At 40.4% G+C, this 19769-nt stretch overlaps 1 protein-coding gene across 4 annotated transcripts in view; it reads left to right on the forward strand.

The window, feature by feature from the left end:
* Slc18b1 (solute carrier family 18 member B1) overlaps positions 1-17337 on the forward strand; it is a 45620-nt gene extending 28283 nt beyond the window's left edge. For all 4 annotated transcript variants that reach the window (XM_029558135.1, XM_029558136.1, XM_008822105.3 and 1 more), the window contains 8 exons: positions 5563-5699; positions 9702-9803; positions 11755-11846; positions 13706-13801; positions 14919-14993; positions 16412-16505; positions 16627-16679; positions 16888-17337. In XM_029558135.1, coding sequence (XP_029413995.1) covers positions 5563-5699; positions 9702-9803; positions 11755-11846; positions 13706-13801; positions 14919-14993; positions 16412-16505; positions 16627-16679; positions 16888-16954 — 716 coding nt within the window. In that variant the 3' untranslated portion in view covers positions 16955-17337. The remainder of the gene's footprint in view (positions 1-5562; positions 5700-9701; positions 9804-11754; positions 11847-13705; positions 13802-14918; positions 14994-16411; positions 16506-16626; positions 16680-16887) is intronic.
* Positions 17338-19769: the final 2432 nt, after the last annotated feature.

Here is a 19769-nt window from a genome sequence, read left to right on the forward strand (position 1 = left end):
GCCATCTCTCCAGCCCCCGAATTTTGGCTTTATTTTTATGTCTTTGTAAAAGATAAATTTACTATATATTCACTTTTATTTTCTGGAATCAATAATGCCATTTTGCAGCACTCTCAAAGAACTAGTTCTTGCTTCTAAAATGTAGGTCCTTTGTTTATAAGAATTTTTGCTTATCAGAGGCTTAGAATGTTGTTTAATTAGTAGAGTGTATTCCTAGCGTGTGCACAGCGCTGGGTTCAATCCCTAGATCTATATAAATGGGGCATGTGACGGTGCATAATTGTAATCGTAGCACTGGGGAGGGGAAGCAGGAGGAGCAGGAGTTCAAAGTATCTTCAGCCACATAGTGAGTTTGAGGCCAGCCTGTGGTACATGAGACTGTGAAAAAAAATACACGCGCGCGTGTGTGTGTGTGTGTGTGTGTGTGTGTGTAGAGAAAGAGAGAGAGAGAGAAAAAAACAGAGAGAGGTACAATTGTGCCCCTGTGAGGCAGTGGCAGGCAGATTTCTGTGAGTTCAAGGCCAACTTGGTCTACATAGTGAGTCTCAGACTAGCTAGTGCTACATAGTGCGACTCTATCTCAAAAGAAGGAAAGAAAATGGGGGCTGGAGAGATGGCCCCAGATGGAGGATGAACACCATCATGTGTGAAGGAATTAATCTTTAAATAGAATTACTGGGGCTGGAGAGATGGCTCAGCAGTTAAGAGCACTGGCTGCTCATGCAGAAGATCTGGGTTCAGTTCCCAGCACCCACATGGTAGTTGCCAACTTCCATAACTCCAGTTCCTGGGGATCAGACACCTTCTTCAGACCTCTGTAGGCATTGCATGATACTGGTACACTTATATACATGCAGTCAATACGCTCATACACATAAAAAAAATTAAAGAAAGAAAAGAGAAAAAGAAAAAAAATGTAGGCGTAACACAAATTCTTTCCAGTCTTTGTAAGTAACAAATATTTCATTTCTGTTCATAAACTATTAATTATCATATGCAGCACAGTCTTTTTGGGCTGTATGGCCCCAGTGTTTAGAAGGCTGTAAAAACAAGAGAGCAAGGGACTAGAGAGATGGTTCAGTGGTTAAGAGCACCAGCTGCAATTGCAGAGGACCCAGGTTCAGTTCCCAGTACATGGAAGGTAACAGTATTCTGCACCTCCAGTTCCAGGGGATCTGACACCCCTCTTCTGACCCCCTTGGGCATTGCACCCACATTCATGCAGGCAAAACACTCATACATATAAGATAAAAATAAAAGTATATTTTAAATAAGAGAGCAAGGGAAGATCACAAGTCCTAGGCTAGCCTGAGGCTGTGTCTCAAACAAATACAAGACAGGAGGACAAGGCCAGTTCTTCCCTGCCACTGTGCCTTCCATCTGTCTCTGTAGCAGGAACAGCCATGAGAATACAGGCCACCATCAGGAGTGATGGGAATCATTGTGGGTTTAAAGCTTCAGTCCTCACAGGAATCAACCTTCCCTGTGACAATGCATGTGTAGTGTTGTTGGGGTGCCCGTGCTGATAAGAACTGACATGCTCAGAGGCACAAAACACAGTTTCCGCATCAGGTAGGTACTTATGGTTCATTCCTCTTCTGTCCAGATGAAATGTGCCAGCCAAGGTTATGGTACTCTCAGCATAGTTTCTTAGAAACATTATCAACATTGTACACTACCGGGTTACTGTGGAACAGAGCTGAAGACCTGTAGAGAATGGAGCCAGAGAGGCGATACCACATTCAACCACAAGGTGGCGCTCATCGCCTAAGTCTGAAGACATGGTACTTAAGCATTATGTGCTAGGTACTTGGCTGAATTAAGAAATAGACAGCAGGTCAGATTCTCATGCAGCAGTAGTAAACAAAATTGTTAATGCTTTATTACATCAGGTAATAGGAGAAGACTTTGGTAAGATAGACTAATTAAAACTGGAATTTAAAAACTACCTCTAAGATCTATAAAATTAAGGTTGTAATTCAGACTTAAGTGTTCCCACTTAGGGATACTCTTTAAAAATTATTATTTTAAGAACATTTTCATACAGACAACAACTAGGAAAGTAACTAAATTTTCTTTTATTTTTGACAATATTGGCAAAATTAGGTAGGTATTCTATAAGCTCTACCTGTTCCTTCTAGATCCATAGACCATGTAGTTTAGCTTTGGGTGTTGAGTCTCTGTCTGTGATTCTTTTCTGTTCTCCAGTTTCTTCTGCCTACAGGCATTAAAGCAATATCTCCAAAACAGAGTCGTGGTATGTCACCCGTCACTCCTATTAAAACCCCTAAATCTGAAAACCTCAAGACACCTACTTCACATCATGATGACTATAAAAACAATATACTGTATACAGCAGTCCCACCTTCTTAGTGAGCCGTATATTCTCAGACCCCTTCTGGCTCTCTGGAACCACAGAGGAGACCAGGCCTGCTATCTTTTCATATATGCACAACTATGATATGGTTCAATTTATAAATTAGGCACAGTAAGAGATTAGCAATAAAAATAAAAGTTATAAGTATTGTAATTAAAGTTATTTAAAACTAGAAATTACCTGTTTCTGGAATTTTCCATTTATTATTTTCAGAGCATTGTTGACAGTGGGAAACTGAAATCTCAGAAAGTAAAACTATTGGACTTGAAAATTGTTAAGGAAGTAGATTTTAAGTGTTCTCACTTCAAAAAATGATAATAATGTGAGGGAATTCACCATTTGTTACATGCTTTGATTTGCTCATTCTGCAACATACACACATGTGCATATCAGTGTTATTCACCATCAACATATGTAGTTTTTTGCTAGTAAATTTAAATTTTTCCCTATACAGTGCTCTAGCTTGGTTTTTGTTGCTGTGAGAAAGCCCTGACCAAAAACAACTTGGAGAGGAAAGGGTTTAATTTCATCTTAGAACTCCCAGGTCACAACCCAACATTGAGGGAAGTCGGGCTTGTGGTTATCAGCCAGCCTGTAATTTTTGTTGTTGTTCTTTTTATTTTTTGAGACAGGTTCTCCCTGTAGCCTCAGCTGGCCTGAAACTTACTATGTAGACCAGGCTGGCCATGATCTCAGAGAGATCCGCTGCCTCTGCCTCCTGGGTGCCTAGATTAAAGGCGGGTGCCACCAAGACTATGCCTCCTTGATGGCAATACCCCAAAGTACCACAAGATGGCACTTGTCCCCTCTCTAAATTGAAATACATACTGCTATTTCTGTGGTTGAACTTGGGACTGTTGAAATAGTGGGGCTGATAAATAATATCAAGATTTAACTTTATCTCTGCATCTTGAAAAGGTTCTGAGACTATTACTTAAAATAGGAGAACCACACTTCATGAAATTTGGGCATTGCTTACACTTGGTCATCAACAGGTTTTTAGAATATTGAATATGCTGGATGATGAGGGAAAATGAGAATATGTGAGGGCTGAACCTGGCCTTCAGTGAGGGTCCTTGTCCGCATTCAGTGTCCTCTCTAGGCAGGATCACAATAACCACTTTCTAACTAACCCCCAAAACACAGGCGGCAAATGACTCTACACCACAAGTCTGAGTCCTTCTCTATGAAATCTCCAGTGATTTCTTAGAACCCTCCCCAGCAGAGAGAGCAAAAGAGATGGTTTATTGTACACGGATACACTCGGTCACAAGTGAGAACAGAACTAGTTCAGAATGCCGTAGGTCCTTGGCAGAGAGGGCAGAGGGCCAACAGGGACTGGGTTGAAAGCAGGGCCATCTTTCGGGTGGTCTTGGCGATCGGATGAAGCTCCAGATCCACTGAAACGAATTCTCGTCAGTAGCACACAGTCGGACAGTCTGCACCAGCACCTCCGGCAGTTCTTCCTTCTGCAGCCTGCACGGCCTCCACCGGTGCACGGCCTCCGCCGGTGCGCAGCCTCGTTTACTGGACATCAGTCTCGTCTTCTCTTGGGCTTCAGCCTGTGCGTTCGTTTCTTCCTCCACTTCTTTCTCGCGGTGCAGTTTTAAGGAAGGTGGAGCTAAGGCCAAGAGAGACTTCTTGACATGTTTTGTGAGGTGTCCCATAATGTTAGCATTGATTCCTTTTACAGTGTGATCTCTCCTATTTTTTAAAAGTTTTTTTTTAAGTTTATTTTTATTTTATGTGTTTGAGGTTATGCCTGCATGTGTGTAAGTCCACCTGTGTCGTGCAATGTGCAGTGCTAGCAGCTGACAGAAGAGGGAGTCAGATTCCCTGGAACTGCCGCGGTCTGGGTGCTGGGATTCTATCGATCCCAGGTCGTCTACAAGAATAGCCAGTACTCTTAACCACTGAGCCGTCTCTCCAGCCCCTTCTCTCAAGCCTTTGAATCACATACCTGGATTATTTTTCCTTGTTTCTTGCTTCAATCTCATTCTTTAGGCTGCAGCTTAGATGCCACTCCTTTGAAAGACTTTCCTATGCAGCAACCCCTGGTGTGTTAAGGCAGCCCTCATATGCCCCTGGAAGCACCTTTCTGTCCCCATCCCACCTTTCTTATCTCCTTATTGTAACTTTTCTGTAAGGACAAGGCCAGGTCTGGCTTGCTTATCTTTGTACTGCCAGCATATTGCTTGGCACTTAGCTTATAGGAGTTTTTGTTTAGTAAATTAATTGAAATTATGATTAGAGTCACCAAGCAGTAGTAAACAACACAAAGGCAATTATAATTTTAGCATTAAATTATACTGTACTATAGATTAGTACTAAGAAACCAGAGAAAGGTAAAGTTTATGGATGAATTGGGCCTAAAGCTAGAGCTTATGGAATAAAGGTTCAAAAATTTAGTAGAGAGAGGAAAAAAAAAAGCAATCATTCACTATTACTAGAGGTTCGATGCTTAGGATGGGGAGAGCTCAGTTATTATTGGGAGAATGGTAGGGAATTGGGCTCAACTGACCTAAATGTTGAGAGTAGTTTACACAGGATTCAGTAATACCGCCTACCAGTCTTTCAATCTAATGTTTGCTTGGCCAACAGAAAAACAATTGTGTCTGTTTTTTATAAAATAAATGCAAGTTCCTCCTTAAGCACACACACTGTTCCTTGGTACAGTTAACAATGATGCTTTTCCGGCACCAATTCAGGCTTCATGTAGTCTCTGTCCCATCCAAAGAAAGCCTTACTTCTAGGTTATAATTTAAAATGCTTCTTCCCCCCACATCCTCCTCAAACTCTGATTCCAGTTGATTCTTTGTGTACGTGAAAACTTAAATTTGTCTTGTTTTGTTTTGTGGGACAAGGTCTCATATAGCCCAGACTAACTTCAGTCTCGAAATAAAGAATGACTTTGGATTCCTGACCCTCCTAAGTGCTGGGATTACAGGTACATGCCACCATGCTAGGCTAAAAAGTAAAAAGTAAAATTCATTGTGGCCTCTGGATTGGAAGAACTTAGAAGCAAATGTAGATGAAGACATCAATTTCAGGCACCTCAGGGGATACAGTTATTTTGATGACAAGATAGTCTCAGCAGCTTTGCTTTTCAAAGTAAGTTAAAAGATAAAGTTAAGAGGTACTAATTGCTATTATGTATTTGTTTCTTTTTCCATTTTCACCCAAAGAGTCTGATCCAGGTGAGCACTTGTTTTGGAAGCTCGTCACCTTACCCAAGGTTGGTCTTATAGCCTTCGTCATCATCTCACTGAGCTCCTGCTTTGGCTTCCTTGATCCAATTCTGTCTCTCTTTGTTTTGGAGAAGGTAAGTAGCCTGGCTGTCAGGAGCTCTGCTTTGTGGCAGATGGTCATAACTGTGTGCTCTTGGGCCCTTCTTTTTCTTTCTTTTTTTTTTTATTCTTTTTGAGACAGGGTCTTCCTGTAGCCCCAGCCACCTGAAACTCAATACGTAGACTAGGCTGGCCTTGAACTCACAGAGATCCGCCTGCCTCTGCCTCCCAAGTGCCAGGATTAAAAGCATGCACCACCATGCCCCGCCTCTTGGGCCCTTCTTTGGGGAATGACCTTTGACTGGGAGAAGGAGGCAGAGTACTACTCAGAGGTAGACTGTGCCTTTCCTCAGTAATGTCCCTTTGAGCTGGAACACAATTCCATGAACTGGGGCTCTGATTCACTAAGAAGAAAGACAGAATCTTTTCCCTAGTTACCAACACAGTAGTCTCCTCTTCCCCGAGACCTTGTTCATGTCATTGTAGGTGAGGTGGCATCTTCAATGTCGCTTAATGAGGGCATTTTCTCTATTTGTTTGAGTTGCAATGGGAACCTTGGTTCATGGTTTGAGGGAATACAGCCTATCATGACAGGGAAGACATGGCCGCTAGGGCACCAGGGCGGTGGTAGTTTTGAGTGTGTGCCTCGTTTCTTCACATTTCTTGGAAATAGGAAGGTGATGGAGGGGAGGCTGGGCCAGAAGCAGGACTAGGCCATAAATACCCTTAAGCCCTATCCAAGAGCTACTCACTTCCCCCTGCTAGGCCCCACTTCCTAAGAGTTCCACATCTTCCCCAAACAGTGCCCCTAGCTTGGGACCAAGTATTCAAACATGTGAGTCTGTGAAAGACATTTTTATTTTTATTTATTTATTTATTTATTTATTTTATTTAATTTATTAAGACAAGGTCTCACTATGTAGTCCTGGATAACCTGGAACTCACTATATAGACCAGGTTGGCCTTGAACTCACAGAGATCCACCTGCCTCTGCCTTGCTGGGATTAAAGGCTAGTGCCACCATGCCCAGCTTATTTATCTGTTTTCAGTATTGGGGGTTGAAATGAGTACTCTATCACAAAGCTATGCCCCTAGCCCTTTTTTTCTTTTCTTTTCTTTCTTTCTTTTTTTTTTTTTAAAAAAAAAAAAAAACAAAAAACAAAAAACAAGATCTCAGAAAGTTACCAAGGTGAGCCTTTGTTTCATTCTGTAGCCCAGGCAGGCTTTGAACTTGTGAACCTCCTGAGTGATTAGAATTACAAGCCTGCCCCACCAGGCCCAGCTCTGGGAGGGAACATTTTGCATTTAAACCATAGAAAGTTCTCAAAATATGATATCATAAGAATTTGTTCTTAGGTATATTTGGAAAAATGCGTAGTGATACAACAGTGTTCACTACTGAGCCTGGTAGTTTATTATACTGCAGAATTAGTGCGAGTCCACAGAGGCAAAGCAAGAGCAACACAAGACCCAAAAAATAACTTTCAAAAAAAATCCCCAATTTGGTCATTTTGTGTGCTTTCTGATCATTGATTTATCAAGAATTGAAATTTATCAGAGATTAAAGTTAATATTTTTATGTGTTTTTCATTATTGTTTGTTTTTTGAGTTAGGGTCTTCCTGTAACCCCAGCTGTCTTGGAACTGGCTATGTAGTTCGGGCTGGCCTCAATCTCCCATATGCTGAAACTAAAGATGTTCACCTCCATGCCCGGACCAAAGTCAATATTTTTTATAATTACACAATACCTCTTGAAATCACTAAAGGTATTTTTGAGTATTTTGCAGACAAATTTTGAATTTTAATGCCTTGGTTTAAAAAATAAATAATATAAATAATATTGTATTTAACTGGTGAGCATTCATGAGGGGACATATAACTGAAATTATTATTTATTGATACAACCTATTCACATCCTCAGGAGTGTGGCTCTTGGAGTCATTTTTCTTTTCTTTTCCTTTTTGGTTTTTTTTAAAGCATAGTCACATATAATTCAGGTTGGCTTTAGATTCACTATGTAGACAAGAGGACCTTGAACTCCTGATCTTCCTGCTTCCACCTGCCAAGTGTTGGAATCTACAGGTGTATGCCACCCTACTGGACTGCCTTGCTGTGCTGAGATCTTAAAGGATTAATTATTTAGCATGAATTCATATTTGTCATACAAACTATAAAAACATGCATTTGCCCATAAATGAATCCCATGCGCTTAAGATTGAAAATTGAATAGGGAAAATGAGGAAAATGAAAACAATTAGGTACCCCACCCCCAAAAGACATTTATATACTGTTGGTAAGCTGTGAGAACTTACTGTCTAAAGGCACTTAAAATGTATTATGTCGGGGCTGGAGAGATGGCTCAGTGGTTAAGAGCACTGGTTGTTCTTGCAGAAGACCCGGGTTCGAATCCTAGCACCTACATGGAAGCTAACAATTGTCCATAACTCAAGTTCCAAGGGATCTGACAACCTCTTCTGTCTTCTGTGGACATTGCATGACATGGGTGCACTTACCTACATGTAGGAAATACACACATACACATAAAATAAAAATAATAAATAAAATATTTTTTAAAAATTGAAAAAAAATGTATTATGTCAGCTGGGTGTGGTAGTGTGTGCCTGTAATCCCAGTACTTGGAACACTGTAGCTGGAAGATGGTAACTTTGAAGGTAGCCTGGGCTACATAATGAGACTATCACAGAAAACAAAGTGTTATCTAATTTTAATTAGATATTAAGGTTCTATTGATATGGATAAAGTTGATAATTATCACCAATGGGCTTCAAAGCATAGCCCAAGGATTGTTAGCATCAGTTAGAAGCTTGTTAGAAATTCAAAGCCTGAGACCCATCTCCGAAGTTCTATATCAGAAACCCTAGGAGATGTGGAGAGGTAGCTTATTGAGTAAGAGCAGTTGCTGCACAAGAGTGAGGACCTGAGTTCAAATCCCCAACACCCCCATAAAAGCCAAGTGTGGTCATGTGGCCCTATAACCCCAGCACTGGTCAGGGCAAAGGCAGGATTGCTGGGGCTTGCTGGATACCAGCGTAGCTCCAGGTTCATTGAGAGACTGGGTCTCAAGGGAATAGGTGGGGTGTGACAGAACATGACACCCAAAGTCCTTCTCTGACTGCCACATGCACCCATGTATGTGTGTGTGTGTGTGTGTGTGTGTGTGTATGTGTGTGCCTGAACATGTGCATATATGCACATACACACACACACAAATCCAGGGCTAGGATCCAAAAGCATCTTCTAATAAGCTCAGTACATAATTTTTATGTTCATGAAATTTGTAAAACACTAGTTTGTACATAAAAATGCAATAATTCATAGTAGCCAAACTATATATTTATTGTCAAATACTACAAAGTAAAACTTCAAGGACTTCTAGTCTCTGGTTAGGATCTTTCTTCCTTAGCAGAAATGTCTGAAACTATGAACCAAAATAAATAATTCCTCCCTTTACATTCTTCTCCAGCTATTTTAGCATCAGGTTAAGAAAGCTAAACAACACAAATACTAGGTATTATTGACAGACTTGTGGTAATAATAAGTTGAGAAATGGTAGAATGTCCTAGTTAACTTCCTATTGCTGTGATAAAACACTCTGACCAAAACTAACTTAGGGAAGAAAAGGTTTATTTGGCCGATATGTCCCAGTTCATCTTTGAGGGAAGCCAGGGCAGGAATTCAGGGCAAGAACCTAGAAGCAGGACCTGAAGTACAGAACAGGAATAGTACTTACTGGCTTGCTCCTCTGGCCCATGCCCAAGCCTACTCTCTTATACAACCCAGGAGCATGTGCTCAGGGATTGTACCACTCACAGTGGGCTGGGCCCTCCCAAAACAATCAACAATAAAGAAAATGCCTCACAGGCCAATCGGATGGAGGCAGTGCCTCAGTTGAGGTTCCCTCTTCCCAGGTATGTCGAGTTGACAACTGAAGCGATCCAGCACCTGGGAGATAAGGTGAATATTTATTTTAAGAAGTGATTTCCCCATGTATCTCTAACACAAGATTTCTTTTTCAGTTTAATTTGCCAGCTGGATATGTGGGACTGGTCTTCCTGGGTCTGGCACTTTCCTATGCCATTTCTTCACCACTGTTTGGCCTACTAAGTGATAAAAAGCCTGTATGTATACTGACTTTATGTCTGAGTTGCTTTTGAATGCTAGATCATTAGTTAGTTCTCCAGCTGCCCCTTCAGAACTCCAAAGGGCCATTGCTTAAAGCCAACACATTTAGTTAGACAAGTGGAAAGATTCTAGTGTTGCCCAGCCTTAGTCATTACCCTAAACAGACTCATTTTTAGTTATTTCATAAGAGAAAGAGGAGTTTGATGCTAAAACTGTTGGTCTATTGGATTTTTTTTTTTTGTCTTTTTGAGATAGGGTCTCTCTGTAGCCCCAGCTGTCCTAGAACTCACTATGTAGACCAGGCTGGCCTCAAACTCACAAAGATCCACCTGCCTCTGCCACCCGAGTGATGGGATTAAAGGTGTGTGCTACCATGCCCGTCTTGGATTTGAATTTCTTTTTTTTAAATTTTATGTGTATGAGTGTATTGCCTGCATGCATGTGAGTGCAACCATGTCATGCAATGCCGCGGAGGTCAGAAGAGGGCTTCAGATTCCCCTGGAACTGAAGTTAGGATGGTTCGTAGCCACCATGTGGGTGCCGGGAATAAAACCTGGGTCCTCTGCAAGAGCAGTCAGTGCTCTTAACCGCTGAGCCATCTCTCCAGCCCCGGATTTGATTTTTTTTTTAAAGACAAGATCTCACTATGTAGCCCACACTGGCCTGAAACTCACAGTCCTCTTGCTTCAGTTCCTCCAGAGCTAGATTACAGATTGGTGTCACTATTACCAGCCTTTTTAGATTATACTTCCTAAAAAGCTTCTTTGATGCCCCAAACAAAAGCAAAACAACAAAAATCCCTGATCTTCACAATGAGCGTAGAGGCTTGGTCTCTTAAAAGTTATCCTTAGGCTTGATCAAATTGAAAAGCTGATGTAGGAGAATTCTGACTCAAAACGTGGGAGTGAAAGAATGACCATATAAACATGCATGAACTATCCAGTATCCACCTTACAGCTAATCCCTTCTGTTGTATGCGAATTCGGCCTAATCCATTCAGTCCATATGACTAATATGTAGAACTAGCACCATTAGCCAGATCTCAAATTTCCATGGCTGCTTCTGTGGCTTTAGAGCTTGTTTTTTACATTTTTCTTTCCTCATTAGATTTGCATGTATATTTATCAAAACACATTATCTGAAATAACTTAGTAACCTAAGTAACAAAAAAGCTAATGTCTCGAGGGCTGAAGAGATGCTCCTTTTTGCATTGGCTTCCATGGGCATCAAGCATGCACGTTGTCCCCATACAGATGCGCGCACTCACGCATACACATAAAATAACAATTAAAAAAAAATCAAAGACTAGGAGGACAAATACACAGTAGATACTACTTTTCACAATTCTGGACGTCCAAGAGCTGGCTGCCTCCATTGTCTGGTGAGAGTCACTTCTGATTCATAGATGGCTGTGTTTTCACTGTAACCTGACATGGAGAAATGGACAAAGGTGCTCTTGGGGGTGTCTTTTGTAAGGGTATGAATCCCAGTCATGAGGACTTCCCCTTCATGACCTTATCGCCTCCCCAAAGCTCACCTCTGGATATGGTCAGATTAGACAGTAGCATTTAACATATAGATCTGAGCGAGGCAAACACATTCACTCTATACCAGATATTTTTAAGACAGTGTTCTGCCTAGGTATTGTGACAGGTCGAGGAGTTTCTTATGGTGACTGCTTTCTAAATTCTTATGTATTTCCAATAGCTAATGATGTGCAAAACCTCTTAAAGTACTCCCTTCCTCAAGAACCCATGTTCTCTGTTCATTCCCCATCCTGGGAAATACCGGCCTTGCCTTTAAGTTTATCATATATTTATTTTCTCTTAACTGTCATTTCATTTTCTTCAATGTATTTGTATTTTTGACTATCATCATTTTAATAATTTTTTATGTTGTTCTATTATGGTGGTTTTTAAGCTTCTTTGAACTCTTTCTCTTTACCAGCATCTAAGAAAATGGTTTCTTGTCTTTGGAAACTTAATCACAGCAGGGTGCTACGTGCTCTTAGGACCTGTCCCAATTTTGCACATTAAAAGGTAACTTTTCTTTACTTTAATGTTTTTGGGAAAATAGCATTAGTAATTATTTTAAAATTTGTATAATGCTGTTATGGCTTAGTATTGTAAACATTAATATTTAAGCAATGACTTTGACTTAGGACAGTTTTGAACTGTTCGATTGACAGTGTGCTTTATTTACTAGAAGCTACCAGTGGCTCAAGCAAATAGGAATACATAAAATCTTTTCAAATGAGGAAAATGCTCATTTTTACCCTGTAGGGTTCTGTGTGTTTGTTTGCTGGTTGGTGTTGTAGCTGACAAAGGTCTGTTGGATCCTTCTAACTCACACCTCATGCTGGGACTACAGGCTCGCAATACCATGCCCAGCTTCCTTTTGTGTTTTAATTGTACACTTTAATTGGTCTTATTATCCAAATATATATGTTCCTGCTAGACTACCATCTTATTTTTCTAGTTCTTCCTTCTCGCTGAGGCAAGGACCAAATCTTACTGTTTCTGTGTCATCCTTAATATGCAGTAGCTGCTCATTAAAGTGTGTTTACCATAATTTACTTTCTAAAATAACGTGAGCTTCTTGCACCTTTTCACATACTTCTAGAATAAATCATGGTATCATGGGAGGAGAGTGATTTTGGAATATTTCAGATTTAGGGGTTTTTTTTTTTTTTGTTGTTGTTGTTGTTGTTTTTTGAGACAGGGTCTCCCTGTAGCCCTAGCTGTCCTGGAACTCACTATGTAGACCAGGCTGGCCTTGAACTCACAGAGATCTGCCTGCCTCTGCCTTCCAATTGCTGGGATTAAATGTGTGTGCTACCACACCTGGCTTCAGATTTAGGTTTAAATTTTGGACTTGCCACTAGTAGTATAACTTGGACAAATTGCTTAACTTCTAAGAGCCTAAGTTTTCTTGACCATGAAAAGGAACTAAATCAAAAAAAAATGTTTTTAAAGGAAAACTTACTTTATATGTGACAGGAGAGATGGCTCAGCAGGTAAAAGCCCTGGCTGCTTTTGCAGACGACTGGGGTTTGGAGCCCAGCACCTACAAAGTGGCTATCAGGTATCTGTAACTCCTATTCCAGGGGATTTGATTGGAGGCCACTACACATACATGGTACATATATATATATACATGTAGGAAAAACCATTATACACATAAAAATAAATTTTTAAAAAATTTTAAATCACTTAAAAAAGAAAAAAAAAAAGGAACCAGGTCTAGCAAGATGATGCAGCAGGTTAAGGCACTTATCACCAAGCCTGACGAGAGTTCAATCCCATTGATCCACCCTGTAGAAGGAAAGCACCGACTCCTGCAAGTTGTCCTCTGACCTCCACACACATGACATGGTATACACCCCGAAATGCCCACCCTCCCAATAATGTGTTTGAAAACATTTTTAAAGGAACCAAAGATAATACTTACATCCCAAGGAATAAACATGATGATGTATATTAAATATCTGGTATGGAACCCAACCTGGATCAAATGTCAGTTTCCTGTCTCTTTCTTTGCCCCTTCCCTTCTTTGCCATTTAATTGAATTTCGAGACCAAAGGATTTAATGAATAGACTTAAGTTGACATTCAAATCCATTTTGAAAGTGTTTCATATGATGAGATCAGTAGGTTTGTTACAGATGTGTACCATGTATGACTAAAGGCATGTATGTGATACTTGTGAACAAATATGACTTCAGATGCATGACTTGCCTTTTCCCTGCAGGTGAAAGGACTTAAAACTTGGCCTCACTGACTGAGCTGGGCTCAGATGGAAATGTGAACAAGACAAATGGTGTCATCTGTGAATGACATTCTTAGTTTGGTGTCTCTTAAAACACTAATGTTTTTGTTTTCTCCAAAATTCCTTTGTAGTCAGCTCTGGCTTCTCGTGCTGGTATTAGTTGTAAATGGTGTCTCTGCTGGAATGAGCATCATCCCAACTTTCCCAGAGATCCTCAGTTGTGCATAGTAAGTTTCTCCATTGTTTGAAGAACTGCATCATGACCAGCAGGAAGCATCAGCTTTTTGCAGCTGTTTAATCTTGTAAGATGTTAGATATTTGCCCAAATATTAAATCTTCATGATTTCATACCATACAAATATTGTGAAGTAAATCATATAAGTAATAATGAAATCATAATAACATACAGTGGTATTGATACACTGAGAGGTAAAATAGGTTGAAGAGAGATGCTTAGTTTGTTTCCTGTCTTGGTATCTATATGTTTATAGATGTATAAATAATTTTGAAAATCCTAAGCAAAATGGAAAAGCACCAGCGTTGCTCCTCTTTCATGGAGGAGATTCCTGCAAAAGCATAGGGCGTTCAGGCCTCTGTCACTTGACCATTGTTCCCTTGTGTCATGGGTGTGTGGATGAGGAACACTAGGTCTGTAGTTCTGCTGGGGCCACTCAGCAATTCTCAGAGGAAAGAGGAACTGCCTCTGTTTTCTTAGAAAGGCCTTTGCTTCATCCTACTTAAAGAATTTCTTAGTTAATTATATACTCTATTAGCATTTGCTGCAAATGGGTTGTGGTTCTTTTTATCTATTTTTATTTTATGTATATGTGATTGTTTTGTCTGCATGTAAGTACACCTGTACATGCAATGCCCATGGAGGCCAGAAGAGTGTATTTGATCCCTTGGAACTGGAGTTACAGACAGTTATTAGCTGCCTGTGGGTGCTGGGAACTGAATCCAGGTCCTCTGCAAGAGCAGCCAGTGCTCTTAGTCGTCGAGCCATCTCTCCAGCTCTGGTTGTGGTTCTTGATATCATATTAGATGTAATAAAATTATTTTTAGAAGATTATTTTATGAAAATACCTTAAAATTTGACTTACATGCTTTGTGTATTGTTATTTACTTTGGTGCTGGTGACCTAACCCAGGGCCTTGGGCATGCTAGGCACATGTTCTTCCACTGAGCTGCATCTCCAGACCCCCAGATTTGTTTTGACTTTACAAGTGGGATGTTCTTACTTTTGGTCGTCTCCAGATTGTGCTTGGTTTATCTTAATGCATCTCATAAAATTGTTTATGCAAATTTTCCTTTTAATAATGGATACATTCATGTGTCTTTTTGCAGTGAGAATGGATTTGAAGAGGGAATAAGTACACTGGGGCTTGTATCAGGTCTCGTTAGTGCCATGTGGTCAGTAGGGTGAGTAGTCACTGAATTCACTTACACCTGTGAGGTGGCAGAATCTGTCTCTATTTTACAGAGAAATTGAAACACCAAGAAATCTAAGACAAAACTCATCTAGTGTACAACAAGAGTTCTAATCTACACCCTCTGATTCCAAAATCCAGTACACCTGTAGATTTAGTACAAAACCAAAATGGTCACATATACTTTGTCTTATTAAATGATGCTATAAATTCCTTTGACAATATCCGGGCGTAGTGGTGCACACCTTTAATCCTAGCACTCAGGAGGTGGAGGCAAGCAGATCACTGTGAGACTGAGGCCAGCCTAGTCTATGAAGTGAGATCTAGGCCAGCTGAGGCTACAAGGAAGACCCTGTCTCAAAAAGACCAAAACAAAAAATTCCTTTAACAGAGGCTTAGCTCAGATTTTTAAAATGTGTTCCTTTATTGATTCATTTGCTTGTTTCTATTTTGCTCTCTGCTAGGCTATAATGCTAATTTTACAACAACGTCAAACATAACAAGTCAATAAAGATGTATTGAATTGAGTTATATTAGATTCAAGTGTTAAGAATAGAAAAAAAAATAGTAGGCTGACAAGATAGTTCATCAGGTAAAGTACTTGCTACACAAGCCTAGTAACCTGAGTTTGATCCTAGGAACCCACATAAAGGTGGAAAGAGAGAGAAAACTAACTCCACAGAGTTGTCCTCTGAATTCTACACAAGTGACAAAGCATGTGCCCACTCCCCAAAATAGATTCTTTTGAACATGTGTCACTATTTTCATTATTTTATAAGCTATCAACTCCACAGAAGCAGTTCCACTTTTGGAATTGTTTAAAAAATTTCAAATAGGAGCTGGAGAGATGGCTCAGTGGTTAAGAGCACTGGCTTCTCTTGCAGAGGACCTGGGGTTGGTTCCCAGCACCCACATGGTGGCTAACTGTCCATAATAACTTCAGTTCCAAGGGATCTGACACCCTCTTCTGACCTCCATGAGCATTTCACAGCATAAGTGCATTTATATACATGCAGGTAATACACTTATAAAATAAAAAATACTTATTTTTTTAATTTTTTAAAAAGATCAGAGGTTCTCGATAGATCTCTGCCCTCACAAAACAGGAGACAGACACAAAAAAGAATGTTTGCCCAATGTCTAAGTGGTATAACTTCCCTCCCCCCTCCCCCTCCTCCTCCCCTAGTCCTCCAGAACACTGGATCTGGAAGATCAAACTCTGGACTTCACATACTGTAGCCAAATGCTCTGCTACTGAGTTATCCCCTAGCTTTAGAAGGGTTTGCTTATTCCCAGAGTTATGCCCAGTCTCTATCATTCCAATTTAAGGACGGCTTGTGATTGAGGGGTCACGAAACTTTGCAAAGTATCTTCTGTACTCTGATGTTCACTCATTCTTTCCACTGTTAGTGCTTTCATGGGACCATTGCTGGGCGGATTTCTGTATGAGAAAATTGGTTTTCAGTGGGCAGCAGCTATACAAGGCTTGTGGACTCTGATAAGTGTGAGTGATCACTTTTGGGTTTTTGGTTGTTTTTTTTTTTGTCTTTTTTCTTGTTTGACATTTTGTAGAAACTCACTTCCCTGGAGGACTTACATTAATATTATATTTCATTGTGTTAAAGGGTCTTGTGATGGGCTTATTTTACCTCTGGGAGTACTCAACGACAACAAGAAGGTATGATCAGCTTCTGGAATTTTGTTCTCTTAAAAGAGGTCAGCTTATGGGAAGGAAAAAGAAATGCTGTTTTGTGTCCTTGCAGTTAGAAGATTTCTGGGCATCATTGCTTAACAGCATGTTCAGGAGGTGTGTGGGTGGAGATATAGGTATCGCGTGTTCTGTTTTCTTAAGATGATCAATACTGTCGTTTTATTCCTCTCGATAGATCTAAGCCTCAGAACATCGTTGGCACAGAGGAGGAGCAAGCTGCTCTCTTGCCCAATGAAATATAGCCTCACAAGTCCTGCACTGATACAGGTTGGGAGACAGGTGCCCCTTGCCTTGAGCATCGCTGCTAGAGGAGCCTGCCCAGTGTGCCACACGAAGCTCCATGTGTGCCACACCATCCTGGAAATGTTACTGTGCTTTTAGATGATCCTGAGTCAGGCTGCACTTAGTGTTTCTCTGAAGAGCTGGCCTGCTGAGCCATCCACATCACAAACACCTACAAGAAGGGAAAGCCAACAGAAGTTAGTGTTTTGAAATGACCAAACTTATCCTTGAGGTCACAGTTAGTGACTCTGGCTTTCTTATTTCTTGTGTTTTTCATTCCAAGTGCACTGATTCTGTGAATGTACCCTTTATAGTTAATAAGTAAATGGAGTTATCTGATGCACACTGAATGTATAAAACATAATGAATAATTACTATGAAATTCATTTTCAAAGATATACTTTCTCTGCACTGAGATTCATATACTTACTGAAAAGGCAAAATTTCTGCCTACTATTCAAAAACTCTATAGCACTCCTTGGCTTTCACACTTGGTTATACTTGGATCCTTGGAACCTGAGTATGGATATTAACTCATCGGGTAGATTTCAATGGTAATGTTTATCACCTCTACTAATTAACATGAGGTTTTTATGTTTCCTCTTCAAATATCTCGTTTTTTTTGTTTGTTGATTTTTGTGTGTGTATATCATACAGAACATCCCAAACAATCTTACTCATCTTCCCAAATGGCACCCTCCCATAGCCTCCCCGCCCCCCACTGGAGTCCATATACTCTGTCATCCCTGTTACTGTCTAGTGTGTTGTCAGCTCCCCTAGCCATTCCCCAGTGCTTGTCCATCTGCTGAATCTAGTCAGCCTATCTAGAGATCCTTGTTTTAGGAAGATCAGCTGTTCCTCATCTAGCAGCAATCAGTTGTCAATATTCCTTTAGATAAGATTGGGGTCTGCTGTTCATTTTCCAAGTTCTATGCTGGGTTACTGTCTGGGAGTCTCTTGGGCCACCCTGGCCAACAACTCAAAGGAAGGTATCTCCTGTCTGGCATTGTTTCTTGTTATGTAGCCTTTACCAATACATATGGACTCTCAAAAAATTATATTGACCCCATTAATCTTTGGTTATACTGTCCTTTGGGGTGTTTAAGACCATACAATTGGCCCAGATAAACCAATTTATTTTTACTCTTAAGTTCATTTGAGGATCTGTTCCTCAGGGGTCACATGAGCTTGGGAGGAGACCCTGGCTCCTTTCTTTTACCAGTTCTTCTATGTGAAGATAAGTCAAAGGTCCTGGTCAACCATGCCTGGCTTCACTTGGAAGCATGGAAGAAATGTTTCCTCCGTGTTGACCCTCCTCTTTGTAAACTGGACACTGGTTCAAGTCCATCTGGTGAGGTCTCCATGGCCTCCTTTATCAAGAGGACAGGTGACTTACCACAGGAGATTTTGAGAGATACTCATAGTCCCCCGGAACTTAGTTGACCTCGGAGGGCAAGGGGCAAAAACTGTCCTTTATATTCCTCTGACCACATATAGGCCTCAACATATGGATGTTAAACATCCAAGAAGGTTAGTTCCACCATTCTGGTACTTTTAATTACCATATGCCATGTAGATAAAGCTTAGGCAAAGACCAAACATTCTCAGATAAACCTTGCCTAGAAAGATATTACATTCCTTGATCTAGTTGTATGTATGACAACTAGTTGTCAGTAGGTTGTTGGACTAATATGGTTCCCTCTGGTTTTTTAAAACTAGGCGTTATTTATCTCTCACATTGTCTAATCCTTCCACCATGGTTTCCCCATTTATGGTGCCCCCCCCCATTTTTCCCATTTCTCCTTTAATAATATGCTTCTCCTATGATCCCACCTCTCTTGAGCTCCTTTTTTCCATTTATCCCCTAGGTTCCTTCTATAAAATTCCCTACCCCCTCCCCTTAAAATAACCCCAGTTTTATGCATATCTCCCTTATTAAAGCCTGTTTCCTACTGTCCTCTTTCAGATTCTTTCTTTTTCTTTACCTCCTTGGTTCATTTTCATTATCCTGGTTCCTGTAGTTATTTCTGGACACATACTCATCAGGGTTTGGTTCTAGGATCCACATATGAGGAAGAACATATGTCGATTTTTTTTCTGAGTCTGTGTTACTTCATTTAGTATAACAGTTTCTACTTCCATCCATTTACCTGCAAATTTCATGATTTCATCTTTCTTTACTGCTGAGCAAACTCCATCGTATATATGAACCACATTTTCATTATCCACTCATCAATTGAGGGACACCTAGGTTGCTTCCACCTCTTAGCTATTGTGAAGAGAGCAGCAACAAACATGGATATACAAGTGTCTCGGCATTAGGATGAGCTCTTTGGGTATATGCCCAGGAGTTAGGTATAACTGGGTCAAATGGTAGGTTCATTTATAGTTTTTTAAGAGTTCTCCACACTGCTTTCCATAGGGGTTGAACAAGTTTGCAATCCCACAAGCAGTGGATGAGTGTTCCCCTTTCCCCGCATCCTCTCCAACATTTGGTATCATTTGTTCTCTGGATCTTAGCCAGTCTGACTGGGGTAAAATGAAATCTTAAAGTGGTTCTACTTTGCATTTCCCTAATTACTAGTGATGCTGAACATCTTTTAAGATGTTTCATAGCCATCTTTACTTCTTCTTTTGAGAACTCTCTGTTCAGCTCCTTAGCCCATCTTTTAATTGGGTTACTTGTCTTGATTCTCTGTTTTTTGAGTTCGTTATATATTCTGGATATTAAACCTCTGTCAGATGTGTCGCTGGTGAAGATTTTCTCCCATCCTG

Source organism: Nannospalax galili, unplaced genomic scaffold, assembly GCF_000622305.1.
Source record: "Nannospalax galili isolate Female #2095 unplaced genomic scaffold, S.galili_v1.0 scaffold186, whole genome shotgun sequence".
NCBI lineage: Eukaryota > Metazoa > Chordata > Mammalia > Rodentia > Spalacidae > Nannospalax > Nannospalax galili.